The sequence below is a fragment of the Centruroides sculpturatus genome, unplaced genomic scaffold, assembly GCF_000671375.1.
Source record: "Centruroides sculpturatus isolate CEXI.00-Female unplaced genomic scaffold, Cexi_2.0 scaffold1445, whole genome shotgun sequence".
In the NCBI taxonomy this organism is placed as follows: domain Eukaryota; kingdom Metazoa; phylum Arthropoda; class Arachnida; order Scorpiones; family Buthidae; genus Centruroides; species Centruroides sculpturatus.
Genome location: NW_019385652.1, coordinates 86,138 through 113,642, shown reverse-complemented (window position 1 = coordinate 113,642; position 27,505 = coordinate 86,138). Strand labels below are relative to the sequence as shown.

The 27,505-nt window shown below is 31.0% G+C and overlaps 1 protein-coding gene across 1 annotated transcript; it reads right to left on the bottom strand.

Moving 5' to 3' along the window:
- Nucleotides 1-54: 54 nt before the first annotated feature.
- On the bottom strand, nt 55-26,634 carry LOC111640889 (USP6 N-terminal-like protein). Its single transcript, XM_023386970.1, has 14 exons — nt 26,479-26,634; nt 14,692-14,793; nt 14,455-14,620; nt 14,313-14,355; nt 12,373-12,453; nt 11,299-11,406; nt 9,878-9,987; nt 9,754-9,802; nt 8,319-8,384; nt 6,904-6,958; nt 1,769-1,929; nt 1,594-1,693; nt 1,287-1,528; nt 55-1,217 (listed from the first exon to the last, which is right to left on the bottom strand). Exons 2-14 carry the CDS (start codon nt 14,693-14,695, stop codon nt 726-728), a joined length of 1,677 nt encoding a protein of 558 aa, XP_023242738.1. The 5' UTR covers nt 14,696-14,793; nt 26,479-26,634; the 3' UTR covers nt 55-725.
- Between the last annotated feature and the right edge of the window lie 871 nt (nt 26,635-27,505).

Sequence of the window (27,505 nt, the reverse complement as noted above, 5' to 3'; positions counted from 1 at the left end):
CAGGGGCGGGCCGTCGTCGTCGGCGCACCCGAAGAAATGGCACGAGGACGGAAGTTTATAAATACGAATAATCTTTATTAAAGTACGACAAAGACTGCTACACAGAGCTAGCAGTGGGACGAAAGATTACGATGTGTTATCACAGATGAAACCGAGACGAGACACAATGCCACCGACCCAATTAGACGCTTCTCGGACCGTTAGTGGAGTTGGCGCGCGGGCCTTTTCGCTTCCTCTTTAGTAAAAATAAAATAAAAAAAAATATCTCCTCTTTCCGACCATCGACGGACCGATTTAAAAACGCGGCGTAGAAAAAAGTCGGATTAAAAATAAATTAGTTCTCGTTATTACCTTTGGTCGACGTCACGCACGCACGCAATGCCACGCACGCACGTCCCTCCGCGCCGCGAATCTATGTACAGGGCCATTTGTACAAAAACGAAAAAAGAAGTACGACGCCGATCGAAGTACGTAACTAGTTTAGAAAATATGTATTTATGTACGCACGCACGTGACCCGATCGTGTACAAAAAGAGATGCGGTACAAATTATTGCGATGGGGCAACTTCTAGATAAATAGCCATGGACTTTTGGAATCTCTTGTGCGGATTTTGGACGAAAAATATATATGTATATATTACAAGAGTTATCGTTAACAGTGTGGGGGAGGGGGCGACGGGGCCCCTTCCTGGAATGTAGCCCGCGGACGTGGTTTCTTTTTATTATCACAAGAGGTAATTGGAGGCGGAAGACTGTTCCGAGGACAGGTTGACGCGGATGGTGATCTTGTTGGGGTCCTGGTTGGTGGGCGTGACGTCGCCGTTGGGCGGAGTGGACGATTTCTCGTATGGCACGAATATTCTGACGGTGTCGGGCGAGCGAGCGCGCGACTGCTTGTCGGCCGCCAGTAGGCTCTCGTTATAGTCCACATTGTCGTACAATGAGAGGGCGCGCCGCAGGCGGGGGGTTCGGTCGCGCCCATCGTCGTCGCCCCGCCGGCCCGGCGTGGTGCCCGGGCTGGAGAAACCCGAAACGACGGACAGGTCGGCGGCCGAGGTCTGCGACGTCTCCGCCAGGGAGTTTTGGGAGCTGAGTGGGTCGATGATGGAGCTGCCGTCGTCGTTCTCCGCGTTGTCCTTCCTGTGGCTTCCGGATTTGGAAGCGGCGAATCCGTCGCGCCACTTCCACACCGGCGAGGCGCTTCCGTTGTCCGCCACCTGGCCAATAGAAGAGCGTTTAGCACGCGATGTCACCGGCGCGCTGCCGTTATTAAGAGAAATGGATACCGTCTCTCCGCCGTGGCTCTCGGACTTGGACTCGGAGGGGGGTCGGATGATCAGGCCGAAAGGTTTTCTGGGTAGCTCTTCCTGAGTGGCCTTTCCCGGATGATCCAACTTGTAGCGCTTCAGCTCCTCCATCGACACCTGCAGGGCGTCGATGGCAGCGTCGTCGTGGTACCCAAAGTCTCTCTCCAGATGGATCTGCAGAAACTCGATCAGCTCCTCCATCCCCATCTTCAGCAGGGTTTCTGCAAAGAACCAGGCTCTAATTACCTCCTCCTCGTCCTCCCCTGGCGCGCTCTCCCCTACTTACTTCTGTGTAACTTCAGTAGAGTGTAAGACATGGCAGTCAGCACCAATTCCCCTTCGAAGATGTAAATGTCCCACAGCCTTAGCGTCAGCGTAAACGGAACCTGAAAGTTAAACCCGTGAAAATTTTTTCGTCTCGAGATTAACGGCGCAAAAATCAAGTTTTAAGCTTTGCGCACCCTGTCCAGGAAACACTGGAAAAACCACTTCAGAGTGTACAGACTGGTGTGGATCTCGTATTTGTCCAGGTGAGATTTCAACTTGGACAGCAACTTCTGCAGAATCCTGTCGTGGTGCTGCTGGAACCTCTTTAGCTTGGGAAATCCCGGAATGAAGAAACCTGGAAGAGAAATCCGGCAAAAAAACGTTAAAATTGCGTGCCCCCAAACACACGCAAGAAAAAAACCCCAAATTTTTTTCAATTTCTGGACATTTCAAAGAGTCCAAAAATGTAAAAATCTTGGGTGGTGGCACTTATGACCCATGGCTGTACTTTCCCTCTGTTATATATAACGCAAAGAAAGTAATGTAATCTGAATAAATCTATATGGATTAATGGCGAAAATGATGTTGAATGCCATTTCGAGAGCTCTTCAGATGGCATCTTGTTACAGACTAGACATTTCCCCTTTGGTTCCCCATTTTAATACCATTAAAATGTCCGCTTCCGTTCAAACATTTCATGTAGTTTGTGTGTGGGTGACAGTGATGGGACTGTATACGGTGCACTCTCGCTAATCCAAACAAATTATTGCACAGGTTTTTAGATTAGCGGGATTAAGTGTAAAGAATTGTATTTATGTATTTGTACATTTCCAAGTATTTAGAAATTGTTGCAGTGTTAAAAATCTGCGATATGTGTTAATTTTACAACCTTGCAGTGTTTTTGAGAAGTAATTATGATTTTTTTTCCTGTTCTGTAGGAAGAGGAGTCCAAACTAATGTGGGTTTGAATTGGCAGGAGTGCATTTCTTGTGATATAATTTTCCTTTTTGTATGGAGAAATCCAATGCTGGTAATTAAAGTCGGGGCACTTGTAAAATAATTTTGCAAAAGTATTTCTGTATTATGTATTGTCCTGTGCATAACTCATGCCTAAAATGGTATGTTTCTTCAATAATTTGTGTATGTGCATAGATGAGTTCATGCATGCTTTTCAGTAACAAATACCATTTGCATTTATCTGCCACTAGTTGCAGTATGTTATTGTTTGAAGACCCATCAAAGAAGGGACTCTGATTATTTGTGATTGGAAAATAGATTGGCATTCTTGAAGGGCCAATGGACGTAGGGTGGGACCTGGTGGAAGCAGCAAATGGATTTTGGAAGTGTACAAATAATGTTAAGCTTTAATGGAAAGCAAGTTTAATAAGCACGTTCGCAGATGTCTACTAGCTAATCATTAACGTCAAAAGACAACTAACTCGATAACCCAAAACCAGTAGAAAGAACTCACTTTAATTCGGCAGAGCGAGTTCTTTCTGCTGGTTATGGGTTATCAAGTTAGTTGTCTTGCAATAAATAAATGTTATCATAATGTAAATGTAAATAATTCTTTATTGCATATTATTAACAATAACAAATTGCAGTTCATAAAATAAATTATCATTTAACTTATTCTCTCTCCTGTGTTTTGTACCTAGTGAGTTTGTTGGCAGGCAATAAATAGGTTAATAAAATTGTCCAAGTAATACTTTTGAATGCATTTTTTCACAAAGCTATAGTTGTTCACAGACTATCTCTTTTTCTCTCGATACAATTTATTTGAAAGCATTTCCCTATGAGACTGTAAACTTTACTCGATAAAGGTATTTAATATGACACTCCAAAAACAAAGAATATTTCAATTATTGAAATTCAAATGATAAAAACAGCTTTGGATAATAAGTAAAAACCCGAAATAATGTAGCATGTCAAAAGAGCATATGGGCCTCAAGTAAGTTTGGAAATCACTCTTTTAAAGCCATCCCCTTGGTTCTATAAAGTTATTCAATGCTCCCTAACTCTTTTTCCCTTGTGTGAGAAAGGCTTGGAAATATTCTTAGAAAAACTTTTCTATGAACCTCACATTGTGTCCTTATCATGCATTGTTCTCAACATCAAACCATTAAGTGTAATGTTTGTTCTTACTTGTTTTAACAGAGGAAAGGAAAAGATTGTCAGTGACCCCACCCTTTGCCTAGGGTCACCATTCGGTACCCTGCATCCAGTGCCCCCTGCTTCCCTTTGTACCACCCACAGGGAGGCAGTGGTGCTCACTTTGGCAACCTAGAACAAACTCCAAACACTGAGGATTTGGACTTTAACTGGCCAACTTTTTCATCATCTTGGATTAAAATGATGATGAAAAAGTTGACTAATCCCTGGCTGGATTTTTCATGTCATCCAATAGCATAGACTAGTCCTATATGATAAACCAGAAATTGTTTGTTGTTGGAGTCGGAGTATGTTGGGAGGATTGTTTTCTTTCAAATTTGACATAGACATTTACACTTTTTCTAAATATTAGGTTACTTATCTTGGATATTTCAATTTTTAATCAACTTAAAAAATTTAAATACAGTGTCTTCTAACAAGAAAGCTATCATTTTAAATTACTATAATATGTTAATTACTATTAGAGAAGTATGCAATATACATCAATTAATAGAGTAACTGTCCTAGTTTTGTCTCCCATCTGCATTTAAACGTCTTATTATCTATTACTTCTAGGAAGTGGCATAAACAGAAACAACAACTCTGAAACAGAGAAGGTGTTTTGTGTTCTGAGGTTTGCAGAGTCAGAAACACTTGTCACTGTACAATGTATGCGATCTACAGAAGCCAAAGAATGGTGGGAGGAGTGACAATGAATTTGCTGTAATGAGCATAGGAAGAAGCTGAATATTGACTGGCTGTATTCTTTGTGATGCAAGGTGTACATGTTGAAAAATTGTAATGAGCAAATGTTAAACTTGGACATTTTTCCAATGATTTAACACATTAAACACCACAATAGACAGGCATAAAATATTACCCTGGGCCTTACTCTTTCTTATGGACAGCACAAATATGATGGCCATTTAATATAATTTTGTCTGCAAGGTTAAACATTTTGTTCCTAATTTTTATCCATGTTGCATAGTTGCAACACATTGCCTGAATGATTTTTTTCTGACATTGTTATGCCATTTTATACACTAAACATCAGGTTTTGAATTCAACAGAACTTCTACCATAATCAAGGTTGCATAAATGGACCAATACAAATTGAAAAGAAACAGAATAATCACTAAAATAATATAACTATTGTTTTTTTACTGTTCACGTTCACTGAAAAAAATAAAAATTCTCTCTTGAATATTTGTTTTTGTGTTATGTATTTTTATGATATTGTACTTATTCATGTTTATTGTACGAAGAAAACCTTTGAAAACTTCAAATTTCAATTATATTTCATATTTTATTTTAAAAAATTTACTAGGCCAAGTGAAATTCTATACCCACAAGCCGTTCTTTCCGTTATGTTTATATGGGTGATATGCTACTCCATAGTAACACAGCACAAATTTCAATGTATAGCATGTGTTGCAGAAATGCAACACACAGTCTTACTGCATCAATGTACAGTTGGCATGATGAATGATTGCACTCTGTCAATACTAACAGTTTCTATTTTATGGAAGATAGGGTGAAAGGATGGGGGTAGTACTCTCCCCACCAAAATTTCTCTACTGGTTTTTTAAACCTCTTTTCCAGACTCTATTAAACTTGCTTGGATCTTGAACCTAACCATCTACACTATCAACTTCCAACCCCCTTGTTAAAAATAAGTAAAAATACATGTGACTGACTATTAAATCTGTAGATCACCCCTCCAGCTTTCCTCTATTTTCCCAATTATCACCCAGGCTAGAGGGTTCACTTGTTTACAGAAATGTTCTGAGAAAAAATGACATTATAAAAAAAATCTTTTTAAGAATTTTTTGTAATAATTAATTCGTCCTGGCCATATATTTTTACCAAATGTACATTTTAAATTTTATTTGAAGTGCCACTGTCAGAGAGATATTTATAGGCTGCTCGTCCACCTCTAAAGAAAGGTCGACTCTGCCATGAAATTGTTAATTCCTCAAATGTTCATTTGAAAGGAATGGATTGGAATAAAGACACTTTGTATGTATTGTCTTAGAAGAATCTTTTTAAGGAATTTTTGTAATGACATATTATAACTAATAAAAACTCATACAGCGTAAGTACTGTACAGTACTTTCACTCATAGAAAAATTGTAACAGAACTGTCCCATCCTGTCTTCCCTAAAATAGGCACAGTTAGTACTGACCTAGTGCAATCTCTCATTGCAAAGTACACATTACAACTTTCTTGGATAATAATTAACATAATTACAGTAATTTAAAATGGCAGTCTTTTTCAAAGACCCTGTATTTTCATATTGTATTATACTCAATGCTTATTTTATCAAGGTAATTTCTATCTTATTTTGATATTAAGGATAGTCATTAAGTATGTAAGTAAGTAAGTACATATGTATATAGATATATATACTATCTGTGCCCGGCCACGCATTGCTGTGGCTCAAAATGTATTTATTATAAATGTATAACACTCCCCATAGGAGGAATTTTGAAAAATTTTTTCTTAGTGTACATTCTCTTGACATACTCTATTAAAACACAATCAAAAATGCAAAAAACTGCATCTAAAATATTATAATATAAGCCGAGTTCTTCACGGTAAGCCTTAATCCTGTCCCTCTCCCCCATGGGAGGGGTTTTCGACATCTACATAATATAAAAACACATACATGTATTCGAATGCAATGCTGTGTCAAAATTTCAAAGCAATTGGTTAAGAACTTTCGGAGATTTAAGATTTTGAAGAAATAAACATTTACAATTTTACATATATAGATATACGTATGTACAGTACGTATGTAAAGAACAAGAACATTAAGCAATAGAATAATTTTCAGAGACATTAAAAAATTAACTCAAGTGAACTTGATCAGAATTAGAAATCTAAGTATCAAATCTGTACACACATTAATTAGAAAACTTTGATAACTCAATATTAATTAGACTGGAAATTTTTAAGAATATTTTTTTAAGTATAAAAATTTAAATTCCATGCAAGATATACATTTTACTTGACAAATTTTTACTCAAATGTGTAAATATTCATTATTTGTTTGAAAATATTTACTCATTCAAAACAAATGACATATTTATAAAATAAAAATGCTGCTTTTAGAAGCAGTTTCAATAATAATAAAAGCAATCTTTCACAAAAGCAAATTTCTGATAAATAACTCACCATGCATGGCATGCTTTGTATCACTCATCAGGACAGACAGTGCCCAGAAGGCATCCTAAAGGACAATTATATCGAGTTAGCATAAATTAATACTTTCTACATTTAATAAGCATGCATGTTAGTTATTTTATTAATTTAACTTAATACATATGAACATAAAATGCGTGTAAAATTATTTAAATATAAAACAGTTAATTTTTTAATTAACAAAAGAATTTATGGCAAAATAACAAACATAGTTCTAAAAAAATAATAATAAAAAGTAAACCTTTGCAAGTAATATATTGTCATCATCCTCCCTAATTTAAATTTTAACTTAAAAATGATAATAGATATTATTATTCTTTGCAATATATTTTGAGTAAATGAATTTAAAATAATCATTAAGAAATGATAATAAATTTGTTTAATAAATGTTGAACTAATTCAGGACATGTACATTACTTATTAATTAAATAACAACTGCAGTAATATGAAATAAATATGATATTAAATATCAATCAGAAAAAAAACAGCAAGTAAAGCAGATAGTAGTTAAAACGATACCAAATGTAAGCACAAGTAAAGATAAATGTAAGATAAGTTGGTCTTAATTATCTTTTTTTGACGGTACAAATCAAAAATTAGTTTAAATCATCTGCTTAATTGATAACACATTACTTTTAAAATAGTCATTTGAAAAACTATGTTTAATACCAATTCATTCTGAGTTATTCAAAAGAGATTTAACTCAATAAATATATTTAGCCTCATTATCTATGTATGGTATAAAGTTTTTTTATTTTGAATGGACAAGACAACTGTATTTAACTAGTGGCACTACTCCAAATGTTTGCAATAAACATTTATTTTTTAATTTAGATTTATATAGTGTACAATAAACTACAGAGACTTTTGTTTAAATTTTAAAAAATATAAATATATAAATTATCTCATTCCTCTATTAATTCTAAAAATAATGTTAGAAATTTTGCAATATATAATATTAGTTCATTGTAATTATGTAATAAAGTATTTTTGACAGTAATAATGAGCTTTATGTTTTTAAATTATTGTAAACATGTATATTGGATAGCTAAAATGATCAATGTTCAATCATTCAAAACAAACATAATCTTGACAATGTTAATTTATTTATAACTTAATATATTAAATTAATGAATTAACATTGTCAAGATTATTTTTGTTTGAATATTTGCATATTGATCATTTTAGCTATCCAATATACATGTTTACTATATTTATTGTATAATTGTATAACACACATTTTGTATAATCATTTATTAATAATTATACAAGAAAACTTCTGTATATTGTCATAAATTTCTGTTAAAAAAACTCAAGTTATTAAATTGCATGCAATTAGATGCATTAATATTAAAATTCCATGCAAAAAATTAAAATAATATATTAACCTCTTCGTTCATATACATCAACAAGAGAGCTGCAATCTGACTCATTCCTTGACAATAACCTACTTCCTAATATAAAGAAAAATGTGAATTAATTAAAGATTCATTCAATTTTTTAATAATACTTGAACATATGTTGCAGGCTGATATTCAAAAATCCAAATAAGATTCAACATTTTAAATCAGGTGTGTGAAATCTTAAAATTAATACTAATTAAAAGTTAAAAGTAATTATAATACATTTCTTCCTACATTTTATTGATGACTATAAATAAATAGAATGACAAGTTAGAATAAATAGAATAACCTAGAACAATAAAATAAATAAAATGAACAAGGCAGTAAGGTGTCAGCCTACCACTGGATATTTGGAATCAAATACAGGCAACCGAAAAATCCTAGCAATTTTTTCAGGGAGTGGTCGGTCTCAAATATATCAGGCCATCATCCTTTGCCACTCGGCTGCCCCCATTGTGAACTTTGCCAAACCCATAATGAATATGATTAAAAGACCCCCTTAGTCTAAATCTACAGGACAGAGAAGGGAAAATTACTGCCAATTCTGATTAACATATTATTAATAATATAATGCAATTGAAAAAAAAAGGCCAATACTGATATCTTCTGAGTACATGATAAAAAATTACCAAATAAAATTATTATTGTAATATCATTAATTTAAATGATAATGAATTTATTTGGTTAATGTTAAAAATTTTATCCGAGTTTAATAAGTAAAACATTCATTACAAAAAACCTACTTTTTGTTTGCTTGAAAAGGACACTGATACATTAGACTCCTTTCTGGAGCTCACTTAGCAAATAACCTAGTGCTATTTCTTTGCACTTTAATATTTGTGCATATGTAAGTCTACCCACCCCAAGGGAATAGGCTCTATATCCAAAAAAAAATTTTAAATCAAGTTTCAAACTCAGCATCTTATTGAATTTATGTAATTAGCATCCTTTATCAATAACACCCAATATCTAGTGTGAAAAAACGATCAATAACTCTTACAGAACTTTTTCACACTAAATATTGAGCAATATCACTTTTTTTGGAGATAGAGCCTGAAGGTAGAAGAAATTCATTTTTTGAGAGATATCATTTTGTGTAACCTTTTCTAGAGTGATGAGATTTAATTCTTTTACAGTTTTTGCCAGAAAAATAAAATTAGAAACTTCATCTTTAAGGTAGTGATTTCTACAAAAAAGATACTTGATAGCAAATGTTTTTATGGATACTTGCTACTTATTAATATTGAATGAAAATTAATTGAAAATCTATATACTAATTTCATGCAAATTTTAATTTGGGGAAAAGAACTGTTAAAATATTAAATTTTTTATAGTCTGAAATAATAAATCATTGTGAAATCATTTTAAATCACATGATTTTTAAATATCAACCTGCATTAAAATTAAAACTATTACTTACAGTGTTATACAATGAGTAAGCAGCTAAAACATGGAAAAGAGCTTGCTGTCTGTAAAAATTTATTTATTATACTGTGAATATGTAATTTGATTAAAAGTATTATAAAACTAAATTTACTACTTACTTGACATTATATCGCTCTCTAAACATAATATGATTGCGGTAAGTCCTATTCACATCCAAATCAATTTGTTTAATATCAGGAGACCATTTTCTTGCCAACTCTCTCATCTCCTAGAAAATCAAAAATACATTGAATACTATTAAAAATGTATATTTAAAGCTCTACATTTAATATAAATACAATAAAAATTAGAAATAACAATTTTATCTAGTAAAGAAAAATAAAGCATTTTTATCTAAGAAGAAAATGTTAGTAAAAATTATTAAAAGGTCTGGATGCATCAGAAGTTTATTTTAAATTATAAACTAAGTAACGAGTCAACAATAACAATGTATGTAGATTATCCTGTTAGCACATTGCAGAAGTGATCCAACATAAAACATACAACAGAAAAATTAACTTTCCAATTATTTTATCCATGAATAATCAGAAAAATTTGTGTATTAAATGAGAGAAGATAAACATCTAAAATATATTGTGATATTTTAAAGCTATATGAGAATAAGAGAAAAATTAAAATACAGAAGGAATGTAACAAATTTAAAAAGTGAAAATGACATACGATGACATTCAATAAAGAAATATAGCAATTACATAATAATTTTCTTTATTTCATTTGTGTATTAAAATATTTTTGTTTCATTTCTCATTTGTTGTTAGAAGTATTTGAAGCTAGATAAATTTTTAAATATTAGACATGTTTTGATTCTTTTTTAATTTTTTAATTGTTTTTTAATTTAATTTTTTTCATAAAATTAAGTGTTTCAATTTTTATACACACATTTCTTTATGATAAATGTTATATTTTGTATCATATCCAAAATTTAACTTCTAAACATTTCCCATATTCGTTATCCAATATAAAGTAGTCATTTTTTTTACTATTATTAACAACATTCCTCTGATAAAATTTTAAGAATTTTGAACTTTTCATAAATTAAGCAATAAACGAATGAATAATTTTTGCTGAAAAGTCTCACATTTATATATATATGTAATATATTTATATAAAATATCCAGCAGCTACATTTTAATTATGAATATTTTCGAATGTTGATCAAAACCATTTGTAATTAAAACATTTTCTGGAGATTTACAGCTGTTTTACCATCATTTTCCATATCCAGTTGGAATTATCTAAACTTAATTCAATATATTTGAAAATAATATGTACCTCACTTTTGTGAGTAAATGCTTCCTAGACATTTTTGTTGCTATTATTATTTAAAAAAACATCAATAAAACAATAAGAAAAATCTTCCATGATTAAATAACAATATTTCAAGTGTGCAGGTTTTAAAATTATTATTATTTTCAAGTAAGACAATATTTCTTAACAGCATAGTCTTGTGATTATATTTAACAGAATATTTGATTATTAATTTACTTTAAACCTTCAATAATTTTAATATTAATCTTACCTTATATTTTCCTTCTTGTTCTACTTTAACACGTGCTACGTCAAGTATACGACACCATACTTCTCCTCGTACCGCATTGGGTATTCCCTTATAGATTCGTCTTTTTAACTAAAAATTTTTAAGAGAGTATTAAATTACATGCAATAAAAAAGAAACCGACTTCATAGATTTATCAAGAAATGTTAACGGTTTTAAAAAAAATTACAGAAAGTGGCAATATTTAATGTTCTGTATAGTCATGAATTCGGTACAGTACATACTACTTACACATATATAATATTTTTGTAAGTTTTCTGACTATTACGTATATAGTATAAACAAGGACTGTATATGTAGTTGCAACTTAAACTGCATGCAACTGAAAGCTTAAGATACATTCAAAAAGTCAAATATTTTTTACCTAGTTAATCATAAAGTAACAGTGATAACTATAGTATTTTAACTATACATAATATAAATAGATGATGCAGTTCTCATGTATTTCTGATAGGCAGTGTATGGTTCCTATTGGGACAAAGTTTGACCACCCGTTTTATATAATTCACAAGTACTTTTGATAAAATTACAACCATCTTCTTCAACATTCACAATAGGAAAACATAATAAAAGTATTAAGATTTTTTAAACAAATGTATCAACTACGTTTGTTATTTTTTTTTGGCCTAAAAACGAGCATTGAAAGATGGGTTTAAAATACATATCTGATGATGATAATTCAGTGTACATTGTTATAATTATAAATTTGAAAAATAAAAAATATAATAAAAGAAGAATGTCTGATAAGAAATACACTTCTCAATTGTTAAGTATCCCTTGTAATTTCAAGAAATAGTTAAGAAAAAATGAAGTATTAGATGAGAACAAAATTAAACATCTAGATAAATCTTGCACAAGAACTGTATGATCTTATTGCTGAATAATATACATTTCAAACATTATTAAGCTTATATATATATATCATTTTTCATTTGCAATAAAATAAAATAAATCACATAAACAGTGTATTATTTCAATGCTTGATATAATAATCAATAAATTGCTTAAATTATAAATTTAATTTTAGAAAATATTTACCTTTTCGCCATTAGAATATTTATCCCAATTTTTGAGCATTTTGAGCCATTTGTTAAGCCTTTCATTCTCCAATTCTCGCAACTATGAAAAAAGTCAAGTTGTTGTAAATTTTTTATTTTATAAATTGTGTATCTTAATTACAATCAGAGAGAGAGAGAATATTTATATAAATTTGGATATAACACTAACTTCTAATATGCTGATTAAAAATTACTGTTTTAACAAATTAATCATAATGATATTAATTTTATGAACTTTCTAATATATATATGTAATGTTTTTAACACCTTTTTTTTAATTTTGTAATTTTTCATTAAAATTTTTATGTTTTAATGCATTTAGTGCCGGTTATAGACAATCTGTTAGTAAACTTTTATGCTTGGTCATATCATTTTAACAGTAGATGAACAATTTTCACATTTTTAAACAGAATTACTTAACTTTCTATTTCAAATTTGCTATTTATTTGCAACTTTCATTAATAATAAAGCAAAAATAATACAATTTTCTTAGATAAAAAATTATAAACTGTAGGAAAAACACACTTTATAGCATTTGTGTTTATTTAAAAAATGAATTAATTTTGGTTTAATTAAATCCATCTTCAAGGCCAATTTAGAAAACAAAAATGCTAATCATTTTTAAGAAATGAGTAATGCTTTTCATAATCATAAATATTAATTATTTTTTAAATGCTTAAAGATTATATTCTAAATTTTATTTCAACTATTTATTAACTAATTAATATTTTCTACATTTAAGTTTATGCTTAACCTTAGTTGAACATCAATTTTTTTCTACTTTTTTTAAATACTGTAATAAAGGAGTAATTAATTTTAATGTTTCAATTTGTGTTTTATATTTAAGATTAAAAGTTTATGTTTTCTACAGAAATAATTTGATAAAGTATTCTTAGTATAGCCTTACAATTATGCCCTATAATTATTAAAAGCCAAGCAGATAAGTAAATGATCCAACTAATGAAGCAGTGCTACACATATTTTCATATGCTAAATTATGATAATTAATGCCCACGATTCCTATGTCTCAGACAGTAGATGGACTGCCATTTTAGACTCGCAATTATGACTTTTCTAATCAAAAGTCCTTTCTAACTTTATCTAGAAGATGCATCAATATTCAGGAGGGTGTCCGTTGAAGGTCATGTAGCATTGAAGCGTGGGTGGCCGCCAATTTGCATTCAACATTATAATGTTATTCTCAATTCATCTTGTTTATTTTCCCATTTTAATTTATTTTGATTTTATTTTATTAAATTCTGTATATAATTATAACTTTTCTTGTAATTTTAAATTTGAAAAAGTTTAGAAATGGTCTCTTTTTTCAGTGTGTTCATTCTAATACTTTTTATAATTCTCCAGCAGAGACATTCTTACATAAAAGGTTTCCAAATAAAATTTAATTTGGTTTCCAGAATTAAAGACAAGAGAAAAATGCCTTCTATTCTTAGTATATCGTGTGCGCAAATAATAGCTCTTTCAAAGAATATAAAAAAAAAGTGGAATGAATTGTTACTCATCTGCTATTGTCATCTGACACCGAACACTGTCATAACTTATATAGTTATCAATACTCCCGACATTAATAGCTACTTTTGAATAAAATTAAACAGGACTATCGTGTATCAATAACTGAGATTTTAATTGTATGAGTGTTGAGTTTACTACAATATATTATTATACTGTCAAGGATAAACTTATATAAATTTTAAATAAAACTTATTTGTCATTCTTTAAATACTACTTAAACTAAAGATAAAAATAGTTCCTATCAAATGTATGTTGCATGTAAATATAATCAGTTTTGGTTTAACATACAATAATTGTGTTGTAAAATATATAATTAACATAAAGTAACTTATTTTAATTGAAGTTTAATAAAATATATGATACAGTTCTTTAATGAAACATGGAAATTACCTTGGCTTCATGAGAAGTTAATTTGTCAGGAAGTCTATGATTGCTAAAATCAAAATGCAAATAGATTTATTTTTTTTTAATATCAGAACTTTTATAGAATTAGAAGCAAGAATACGATTTAAATAATTGTCATGATACTTACTGAATAAATCCGTATCTGTCAGTAACATGATAGACTTCGAACGCCGGATCTTCCCAGGGATCTATGTGATTGGATTCGTCTCTTCCAAGATCATATTTCTCAACAATGGTGGCTCTTTCTTCATTTGCTCTTTCCAGTAATTCTTCTTCTTTTAGGGTGCTACTACCTATATTAAAAATAAACTGCTTTGTAATTTTATCTGAAATGACAGCAATGAGTTTATGACAAGATACGTACTCATGTTTGAAAATAATCTGTGAACAATTCTGTCTATTCTTCATGTTTCTTTGTTGAACACAAAAATATTATATCTTTACATCATAAAGTTCCATTAAAAACCTGAAAAAAGTGATTAAATTATGATCAGAATTCCCAATAAAGCTTTTACTTATATATTAATATGCTTCGAGTAAGAAAAAGTGCATGAGTAACTCTCGTATTTCAAAAATAAATTTAATACAAAACTACTTAAAATTCCAGCAAAATACTTCACACTTTCTAAAATATAAATATAATATGCCACTAAAGCTTGCATCTTCTCTAGAAGGAAGAAAATAAAGTAAACATTTAAACGGATAAAAAAATTGTGTTACTTAAACCAACTCCCAACTATATAACCTACTTTTTAATATTTTATAAATGGATAAATAATAATGTTTATTATCACAAAACTACCCATCCTTACAGTCACTTTCACAACATTTTGAGGTCAAAGAGATGCAGGTAACAAGCCGACCTCATTTCGAGAAAACCTACTGCTTTTAACTTAAATTACGTGGTAAATTAATCGCAAAATTAGCAACATAAATATTTATTTACACGTTGACAATCAAAATAAGATAATTAATGCTACGAGTATTTGAGATATAAATTTAATTTTTCTCCTGACAAAAAGTAAACATAAAAGGCATCCCACTGATAAAAATATTACTTACAAACAAGGAAAAGTGTGTTAATCTTGTTAACTTATCTTAAAAATCATTTATTGCCTAGAGTCGCTATAAAATTAGTCTCAATTTAAATCTACACATACAATTTTTAAAATTATTTTTACTTTTTTCATAATAATAAAGCTATACACTAACTTTTGTAAAAAAAAATAGTATTCATATTTAAGATGTTTAAATATATATTGATTTATTATAAATTATCATTATTATAGTTAGATTACTAATGTTTGTTTGTATACCAAAATGAGACACGTGACAATCTGCCGAGGAAATGCCTCTCCAGAGAACTTTCTATGGGAAACTGGCCACTATTCAGGTGTTACAAATGACCCAAAAACTCCATGTGGTTGACGAGGCACAAACCAGCATTTGGCAGTTTTATCCACTCTGTCACCAGTGGGCCACATTAGTATTAAATTTCTTATAATAATCAAAAATATTTTGTGTTTTATTGGAGTAAGTTTCTTTAAATATTTAAAACTCAAACACTTTTTAACTTTGATGGTTTGTCTTTCAGAGAATTGAAAGCACTTGGGTTTTAAATATTTAAAAACTTAAACCATGAAAAAACTATGAAGTTTAGAGTGATGTTTCAGTGTGTTTAAATCACTAAAAACATTTAAGATTTTGTTAAAGTTTAAAATGAAACTAGTGTAAAGTAATACTTTTGAAACATTTAACAAAAACGAACGTTCAAATTTAAAAGAGAAAAATTGTAATATTACAAATAGTTTTCCTGAATCCATTTTTGTCAACATTAGAATAATATACTGTAAATTAAAAACATCTCGGAGCCATCGTTCTCCTGATACTGCTCATATTTATTTGCCTCTATATTCCTAATATGTGAGACAGAACCTCTTATTTTGACCATGTCTTAATTTAGAAATGTTTTAGCAGCGAGGGATGTAGCCAGATCAGAATGCTCAGGGTTTTTTGACCTGTTTGAATTCATTCCCCAGTCCTCCAGAGTGATAGGCCAACACCTTAAACATTTGGCCATCCATCCAAAGTACTTGTGATTAAAGTGCTTTTTGTTATTAAGTCAATTTTTCCATTAACACTGAAGATGATTTATTTTTCTCATAACTAACATATCTTGGTGTGGGTCTGTAGTATCTTTAATCACTTCGACGTTTGAGCAAGCAGAAAAGAAAAGCTATCTGATTTAAATGCATTTGTACTCTCTGCACGTCATCAGAAAATTCTTCTAAACTTTGTAAATATTCCACAAGATTAAATACTGTTATCAACTCAAAATAAACACTGCATGACAAACGAGTCCAAAAGTTTAGAATAAACAAATTTTTCTCCATTTAATTCAGCATCGCAACCAGATATAAGCTTAAATAAAAGTACAAATATATAAAAATCTTTTCATTATTAGAAGACATTTATAAAATCATCCACATTGCCATTTAAAGACTTAACATTTCACCTCTTATATTATAAAACTGCAGAATCAGTATACATTATACACATATGTACTGTATCCAAGTATATATTTGCTTATTATGGTATCAATTTATATTGAATTTATTTTTATATATTTAAAAAAATCCTAAATAAATATTTAATGTTTCAGATAAAAGAATAAATAGTTTTCATATCTCTAAATCTAAAATATCAAAGATAGGAAATCAGATCTAATAATAAAAAAGTGTATCCTGGCAATGAATTGATGAAAATGAGAATTGTATTTTATAGCAAACTTTGAAAAGTTTGCTATAAAATACCTGTAAAAGTGCCAAAGATTAAACAAAGTATCAATGAGATAATCTTTGGTGCAGTTTTAATTACAAAAACAAAAGTATTAAGAATTAAAGAAGGCACCGTGTGTTCCTGAGTCTGTAAACTTGGAATTGGTCATCATTATGAAACAAGAATGCTTGCCTTAAACAGTGCATCACTTCAAAATCGTCTGCAAAACTCGTGTTGTACAAAGGTGACCAATTCCGACTTTGCAAACACAAAATGCTTTCTCTAATATTGAGTTGCCATTTTTGTTTATGGCACTTCCTAGAGGTAGCAGACAAAAACACATTTGTATTCAGATGCCAAACTAATTGCAGTAATCAAGCTTCGGGATGTTTATTATATTTGTATTCAAATGGTAGTTGAAACCCAGACATTTAAACTCTTCTGATCAATTTACATTGCACATTTCTCGGGTAATAATTACCATGATTACAATAGTTTAAAACAGTGGCATTCTTTTCAAAAGACCCCATATAATCGCCAAAAAACAATTTTTATGAAAAACTAGAAACAGGATTGCAGTGGTTTTGAGTTACAGTAACTTATCGGGAATGTCCTTAAACATTTGATTAGAACCTGCTTGTTCACCTCTATTGTTATGGAAGTGAGCAAGCAGATATAAACAGATAACAATTATCATGATTACAAAAGGAAAAAAAATCATAAATTTACTTGTGAAGTTCTTTACTAATAATAATCTGAGAAATAATTATATATCAAATAAATTTCAAATGAAATTTGTAATAAGTAATTATATTTTAATATGGGTCAATATATTTTGATTCTTATTCTGTTGATTATAATATCAGTTTTAGTCATTTCCTTTATATAACATAAAATGCCAGTTCCATTGTCATTTAATACTTCTGCTTAACTGTAATGTCACTGTAACAGTAATAAATTTCTACTATACTTTTAGTAGGAGTGTTTCTCATACACACTCCTGGATTTATGTACAATTACAGATATTAAAAACCAAATTTTTTACAAATTTATATTCTATAATGTAAAATTCTAAACTTAATCTTAATAAATACGAATCTAATCTTAAATACTTTTGGAATTTTTATTCAATTTCTGTATGGGTTAATTGCATAGCGGGCATTAAACCAAATCGCTATGCAGTCTATCACTTTGGGAATAAAAGTGTTAGGATACTGCCTGTAGATGTTGACCAGAGGGTGATGGGATTATCAAGTGAATGGCAGAAGTGCATTGTAGATGGCTCCTTCAAGCAGTTTTACACCTATGGTATTTAGGATCAATTGGTGAGGTTAATGCAATTAATTATCTAGCCCAGAATGTAACATTCTTACACTAAATTAGCATCGGTTGAACAGCAAACACAAATATTAATTTAGATACTAAGAAATTCCTTGTGTTCTGAATATCATGTTTCACAGAACATGTTTTTAGTGCAGTCTTCTAACTGCTCTCCTTGCAAGAAAATTGACAATTGATTATTCAATATGGCAATATAAAACTTGTTAACTGACTTTAGAACAGGCCAATATTCTAAAAATACTTACATAGGGCAGAGATAAGAGGCACTGAGAATGAATTTATGGAACCAAGGAGACTGTAATAGGAAAAGTTTGGGAACCACCGACCTAATTTAAGACAAAATAATCCTGATTTGAAAACCTTTCATATAGATAGGGACGAGTTTTTCTATTTCTTACTTCTTGAGCATTGTTTCAACGTAACCCATTTCACCCTACAATTAAAGTGTTGATTACATTATTCACTAATATAAAATGAACTAATATGAAATGGAGAAAGCAAATTGTCTCTGGCAAGTGAAGGGGTAATGTAAGTGAAACAAAGAAACTGGAGAACAAACTATGAGCTGTCTCATCAGTTTGGGTGGAAATTTCAATTTTATCACACACAATTAGAATATCTTGTTCTCTTAAATGTTAATTGACACTCATTTTATTAAATATTTTATTTTGTAAATGAGGGAGAGAGATAAAATAAAGCTGCTCATTATACCAAATTCTTGTATATCAAAGTCACACCGTACGGCTCTAAGTGAAGAGTGGACAGAAATCAGAGATCCTGGTAATGTAACTAGCAATCTGCATGATAAGAAGACTTTTAGGGCTAGAGTCTTATTCCCAGTCAATCTTTTCTTCCTGAATCTTCTAAATTAATTAATTTTATTTAATATTAATGTTCGAATAATTAATCTTAGCACAAGATGTCAGTGTAATTGCCTACCTTTAGGCAGAATTATGTAAATTAACCATAATTAACCTAATTATTAAACAATTAGCTTAATTACAGCCCAAATATATTCTGATTGACTGTTAGGATATTGGGCTTTGACCATCTCTTCATACCTAAATATTACTCTTGCTGAGATGGAAAAAAATGTTATGTCTGAGTGATTAAACTCCAAATTCCTGTCAAACTACAATTATTAATTTATGAAATTTCTGTAATAGAACAGAATTAATACTGTATAAAATGTAAATAAAAACAATTTTAAATGTTCCAAGTAATCTTCCAAATATAATCCTTCCATAAAAAAAAATATTAAACAATTGCAAATATTACAACCACAGACTTATTTTTGTTGTTATTCATTTATTTTCCTTCTTAAAAGTTACAGAAAATCTTAAATTTTGTTTCCGACTTGTTGATATTAACACAACCAAAGCTGAAAGCAGGAAATCTTGCCACACCCTAAGAAGTATACATGTCACTTCCTGATATTCTGAACAGACGAATAAACATTGTTTCTGGTCAAAATACCAACATAAAATTAATAATGTTAATTATGGTTTTATGACTTAGATTTAATAATTAAGTTTTTATGACAATTATGTAATGGTAACAAATTTAAAAGAAAAATGTTGATAATCTATTCAGAGTTTAATATATTATTAGTCATTAATATGGTTTCCGGATCTTAAAAGGATGAAAAATGCTTTAAATAAATCATATTCTAATAAATAAGAATGAAGCATTTCCTTGTCTTCACACATTATTTCATTTATATAATTTTCTTTGAAAAGTGATTCGTTGTTCGTGTGTGTATTTTTAGTTTTTGCTATATATAGTATTATTTTATGTATCTAGACGTGAAGATTGCCATACTCCTTTCTATAATGATCATGTATAACTACACCATGTTATATTTTGATATAAATGTGATAATGGCTAATTTTAATTATTTTTAATGCTAATATCTTTGAAAAGTCATTGTAAGAGAGTCTAGAATCTGAAAAGCATATAGATTTGCTAAACCTGATACTTTGTCACAAAGTACCGCACACATGATAGAATAAAAATAGACTGTGAAGTATGAGCAATTGAGTTGTTATTGAGAGAGACCGATACTAGCAACTCTTTACGCTTGCTCATCATAGACTGACTGATTTACACTGTTAGTTATTGACATAAGAGAGGAAGGCAAGGACATCAATAGATAAATTTTGATGTTTTTAAGCCTGCACAATAAAATCTTTATTAATTAAAGTGATCTCTCCCAGCTACTATGAAGAGGAAAATTAATTATGGAAATTCAATTTTTACATAACATCCTCAAAATCATCAAATTACTAATAATTACCCCACTTTCTTTTTACTAAACAAACAATACTGCCAAATTTTAAACAGGCTATAATATGACTAATTTATCACAAGATATGTAATTTGGACTAAAGGTATGGAGTTAAGACTCCACCTTGCATTAAACATTATAATTAGAAATTAATTAATTAATTAAGAATATTCTGGAAGAAAAGATCAATTTGGAGAGGAAATTGAACCTTCAACCTCTGCTTACCATACAGATATGTTGCCAATTATGCTACCCAGATCTGTCTGATCTTTGCTTCTATACCATTTAATTTAAAAAAATTAAAAGCATGCATACATACATACATACATACATGCCTACAATCATTTTAATAAAGTCTCTTATATTGCTAATTTATATTAATATTAAAAAACTGGATACCATTAAGAATTATGCAAGTCCTCGTCAATGATAAATTTATTGCTTTGTTAACATCAATACATTAAATGTTATGCGAACAACAATTTCATTAGTCAGATCTAACAACAGAATTGACCAGCATCCACACGGGATGGGAAACAATGCCACAATCATATTAAGTAGGTAAGTTACGAGTCCCCTAGGATTCGAACCTCAATTCCTTGGAGCGAAGCTTCGACACACAATCACACCAACATATTACAAAGCGCTAGAAGCGTTTTATTGCGAATCTTGAAACAAATTCCCAAAGCAAGCAAGTTAAAATAATATAGACTTAAAACAGTAATAAAATCGTTGAACTGGGAATGAATTTAATAACGAATAAAGTCAAATTTTTGTTGTCGTCAAATTTAACTGAACAAGATTAGATAAGAGGAATCTGTTAGAGAGATAAGAATCAAATGTTCGATTGACAAGTTCTTTCAAAATGGACTAAGCTAACAGGAAATTGAAATTAATATAAAATATTTCACAAATAATATAACAAAAGGAAATCGGAGATTGTGGATACAAAGAATCGAAAGCAGGAAGAAGGGTCTAAAAGATAAAGAAACAATGAAAAAAATTTTTTTTATATAAGCTAAATGTTCAGACAATAAAACAATTCACTTTTTTATCATCACAAAGTATGGCATAAATTGTCTGAAAACTTTTATTTATTTATTTTTTTATTTTAAAAACTTGAGAGATTTTGTAATAAAAATAAATTATCATTCTACTCCAGTAATTTTTCAAATAAAGTATGCTTTAATTTTATAATTGGATTAAACATTTTAAGTTTCTTAGCTATAAAAATATTAAAATAAATTGGAGAGAGATTGAAAAATAATAATAAAACCTGTCTAAAAATGAAAAAAATTATCTTTATTTTATATTTTTCCAAATTGAGGAATTATCTTTATTTAATATTTTGCCAAATTAAAGAGGATGATATTAAATTTAATGTTGTTTTTTAAAGTTCGAGTCAATTTGAACCACTCTTCTCAGGGCAAAAACTCTAGTACTTTTGGAGTGAACATCCTTGTTCAGATTTAAGGTTTAGTGACATGGGATCACTACTAATAGCATTCCACTCTTGGAAGAACAGGGCAAGAGCATCATTGTGAGTATTTCTGTGCAAAGAAAAAAGTGATTGAGAAATCTAGAAGAATTAGTTTTCTAAGTGAAACTTATCTAAAGCAATCTGAATTGAATTTACACTTAGGGAGGTAATTTAATGAGTGTATTTTCTCAAATGCTTTTGTTTTTCCTCATTTAAATTCAAGAAAATACATCATTTCTAAAGATTCAATAATCTATATGATAATGCAGTGGTTCTCGACCTTTCTGAGGCCGCAGAATGACTTTCATATACTTTATTATGTGAAACATTAGCATCAATATATTCAAAAATCAATAAGCAATTCCATATTAATTATTCTCATGAAACAATAAAGCAATAAACTAATAAGCTTTACTGTATTAAATAAAACAGTATATATGGAATTGCCTACAAATAAAGTAATATGTTATTGTACACTGAAATAAATTTGCAATAAAAAAACTGTATTGTTTTTCTTGGAACGCTCAGAGAAAGTTTGCAGAACACTTGTGTTTTGCAAACATAGGTGTTCTGCAAAAACACTGAAATGCTCGTTCTGGTGGGTCAACTTGTGTTTCACTGAACATGGGTTGAGGCCCCCTGCAGTAGTGAAACAAAAGTTTGTTCTATTACTGCAGTGGTTCTCAACCGGGGGTACATGTACCCCTAGGGGTACAAGCTTAAATCGAAGGGGTACATCTAACTTTTATAATAAAATGGCATATGTTAATCAATTTGCTGTGAATTATTAACACAAGAAACAACAAAAACTTGCTTTAAAATATCCCAATGTAAACACTAATTTCCCTTTTAACAGTCTAAACAGCTTGTTTATTATCCACTTGATTTGCCTGTCTATTTGTGCCATTAGTGCCGAGTGAACCTGTAGTCTAGTAAAATTACGGTTTAACCGAGCATTAATTTTAGAATAGAAAAAAAAAATTTTTTCTATTCTAAAATTAATGCTCGATAAGATTGGGGCTTTTCATGTTTTTACTGGACTACTGGTATTAGGAATAATGAGGCCTGGATCGTACCCCCACCATGCAATGCATGCCAATGCATATACGCATTACTTGATATTTAGCAAATTTAGATGTTACATTTGTTACAAAAATTGAAAGATTCGTGTATTTTTCTGGACATAAATTCACAGTCATTACTTTCAAGATCAGTACACAATTATAATCTCTATTTAACAACTTGGGAACCAAATTTTGAAAAAATTGCTGAAGATTTATCGCAACAAATGTCCCGTTAAATTTTGTTAATAATTATTGTAGAGTAATTTAATTTTCTTTATCGTTAATTAAAATTATTTATTTTTAGGAAATGTAATTTATGCATGTATTGAAATGACTTCTGTGATTTCATATAATATACTTGTCAAATAATAATAAATAACTGTATGTACCTGATTAAATTTATTATTATTTACGTAAAATAAGTAATTCACTTTTAGTTATAGTTAGTTAGTTAGAGTTTTTTTTATGATGGTCAGTTATAAGGGCTGTATACACCTAACGCAGTAATTATAAAATTTACATACAAAAATATAAGGGGTACTTGAGAAACAACTAATAAGCTAATGGGGTACATCAACAGAAAAGGTTGAGAACCACTGTATTACTGTATAGATCATTAAAACAAAGCTGAAAGTACAGTACTTTTTGATATAAAAATTCTATAATGTTGTCCTCTGTATCTTGTATTAATTTATATACAAAGCATATAATAGTATGTGCATCAAAAATAAATTAATACAGTTAAACATTTTAAAATTTTTTTCACAATGTGAAACTCTAAACAATCATCTTATGACTCCTCATTAATTTAAAGTTTCGAGGACTTCTCTAAGAGGTTGTTTCACATTCCTAGAATAACTTTCTAAATCCTTTTTAGTAAGTTATAAATGTTATAAATTTAAGTTATAAATTTAAATGTTATAACATTTAAATATCTTTTTGTTACATGAATATGTTTTAATATTCCCATTCCTTATGATAAGAGAGAGAGTGAATGGGGGAAAAATCACAAATTCTGATTTCAGAAACACAATGTTTATTTTATCTAACATTTTCAAGCATTCTTAAACCCATCATCACAGAATTTTTTTATCTGAAGTGCGAGAACACTCAAAAATGTTAAATAAATGAGTTATTTGTTTCTGAAAGACTTATTTGAGTGCATTTTTAAATAAAGTTAGGACATTAAATAACATATTAGCATTTAAACGTGAAATATATGTTATGAAAGTTGATATAGAATCATAATTATTAAGTATGATGAGTTGCTAAATTAAACTTTGTAATTTCATGCTTATTTGGCAATCTAAATGTGATGTTTATTAAAATCTGAAATTAGAAGAAATTTGTTATACATATTTTTTACCAGTTTACTTTTGATATAATACAAATCAAAGTAAAATTATCTACAAATTACACAAACTAATGAAAATTTGCATAGATAAATAAGAGAAGGTTGAGTTGATACATTATTATAAAGTATATTGTGATAATGTATTTGACGTACTGTATTTGTCGGCTTATAACACACACTTTCATCCTCAAAAAATACTGTCCATAATACTATATATATACAGTACAGCCATGCTAATCCAAACTAATTGAGACCAGTGGTAGTTCAGATAAATGAAAAGTTTGGATAAACGGGAATATGATGATAAGAATATTATGCTTATACTTTGAGGCAATTTTTACTGGTGTAAGATACTTTACAGTAGCAAATAGAAGTTAGAATTGTTGTTAAGTCAAACAGGATCATAGAAAGAATGAGTAGCAATACTCACAATACTATATGCTGCAGATATACAGTTGACGAGTCTATTATTTTAATTACGGGAACAGCAGAAGCTGTTTGGATTATAAAGGGTTCAGATTAGTAAATTGAGGAATTATCTTTATTTAATATTTTGCCAAATTAAAGAGGATGATATTAAATTTAATGTTGTTTTTTANACAAAGCATGTGCACACTGACTATCTGCTAAGCTGTCGTGGCAAAACTTTTTGACAAATCAAGCGGAAATTGGTATCGTATCTTTAGCAAAGATGGCTGAATTATTCCTGCCAAAAATTAAATTGATTGCAGCGCCGCATATAGGCAAGGCCGCGAACTTTCTGAACAGCCCTTGTATAAAAGATTTTTAGGTAGTTTGCAGAGTATCATTCCAAATTTCCCTGACTGCAAGAGCGAGCTCTGAAATATAGTATAAGGCAAGAATCACGGCACCATATCGAAACGTTCTCAGCTGACACACTGAATGCAGAACTGATATCAAAGAATTTTCTAAAACATATCAAATTATCGCAACATTGTCACAATGCCAGGCTGCAATTTTTAATCACATTTAATTTAAAAAATCACACAACTTCAGTCCAGACAAAAGTTTACACACAATCAGGGGCCCTTCATTTCCCAAGTTTTCCAGATCTGGTCTCGCCTTTTTGTCTATCGAATTCCATTCAAGATTAAGGAAGGAAGGGCAGGCAGATGGTGGGAATCCACAGATCTGGAATCCAAACACTGCAGCCCAAAAATCACGAAATGCAAGTTTTGGCACTTTTTGGAAGTTTCAGAACCACAGAAACCACTGTCGAGGATCCACAGTTCTGGAGTCTCAGAGGCAATGCTGACCGGCCACCAGGCAGGTGAAGCTCGCACCTGGGGACCCCAAAACGGGAAAAAATAAAGTAATTTTACCCATCGAATTGCACATCAAAATTACTTAGGGCCCCAGAAAGCCTTAATCCGACACAACCGGAAGAACCTCCGAATCCGAAAGGTTGCACCCGAATCCAACGCTAAGTTGCGTAACAAGGCCGAGCCGCCAGCCGTTCACACCGATAACCGAGCCACGAGTAACCCCCAAAAGCGTACAAACTGGCATTTCGCCAGGGGGCGGAATATTTACATAAGCAGCGAACAAACTAGATCGCGCGTCATCTCGTCATCTGACGATAAACAAACGAGAGTTAAACAAGACGATTGAAAATTCGGATTAACGAATGGCACCGGCCCACGAAAGTGGCCGATTAACGACGGACCATCAAAAATAGGTCCGGAATAGCGATTACGTAAGTGGAAAGGTGCGACGGCGCTAGCAAACCCAGTCAAGGTTAAGCCTAAATGGCTGCCGGGTTTAAATGGGCGCTTGGAGGCCGAAACGGCTCAAAAGAGGCCCGAATTTAACCCCGCCGAACTCACCTTTCGAGTCGTTTTCGTCCAACTCGGCGTAGAATTTTCGGATTTCGAGGGGGAGCGTCGGTCAGACGCCAACATCGAACGTCGTCGACGATACGGTGAACGCCTTCCGCGCTCGGTCACGTGACTCCAGCGTGCCATCTGTCGACCGAGGTCACAACTAGCGGCGTCCGAAATATTTTTCCCGACCAAACGGAAGTCGTCGACGGCTTCCCCGTCGTTACCTTATTCTTTTATTTGTTTTTATTTACGCTACTATATCCTACCAAGCGAAAATTCGTCTATTAAGGCCGACGTTCTTGGCATTTCTTACGTATCGATCTTAGGAAAAAATAAAATAAAATAAATAAAAAGTATTCGATCCGGAAGAGGCCGCTCGCCGCTTCCGGTGACATCGAGAGATTGCTTCCGTGTCCGAAAGTCGTCTCCCCGACAGACGAAATCGGAGCCCGGAAGTATAAGATTCGCGCGCTAATGCCCTCGACTTCCGGTCGAGGTGGTGTCACGTGACGACATTCTTCACGCGCCATCGAGCGCGGAGGCACGTGGCCCGGGCGCGGACCGCGTGATCGAAGTTCGCTAACCAGAAATCTCGCCGACACGTGCGTTTGGCCAGAATGAACTCCAGATGGCGCACCTCCGTATTTTTTTTATCCGTAGCATTTATTATTTTAAAAATATATTGTGAAAAAATCAAAATAATGACGCATTGAGAAATAATTTAATTTTTATAATTCCAAATAGTTGGCAGTGTATAAATATAATAAAAATTCGCACCGAATTTTAAATAAAACGAATTCTAGCGAAAGGTCATTCGTGTAAACGTCCTTAACCTCTCGTAATCAATTCAGTAACGTAAACACCGACACGCGCGTGTATGGGGTGACTCCCTGTCGAGTTTATACCTGGAAGACATTACTCATAATAAGTTTTACAACTTATTTTTTCAACAACTAAGTCTTCTTTCCCACTAAAAATCATTAATTTTTCCCTTTTTTTTTTCTCTTTAAAGTGGAGCGGTTAGTAATTT

What these genes read in the sequence shown, in the direction of transcription:
- LOC111640889 (XM_023386970.1), bottom strand. An exon ending in AACAAGAAGGAAAATATAAG is followed by an intron (nt 9,988 to 11,298) that starts GTAAGATTAATA and finishes TTGATTTTCTAG; the next exon opens with GAGATGAGAGAGTTGGCAAG. An exon ending in CTTACTCATTGTATAACACT is followed by an intron (nt 8,385 to 9,753) that starts GTAAGTAATAGT and finishes TCTTTATATTAG; the next exon opens with GAAGTAGGTTATTGTCAAGG.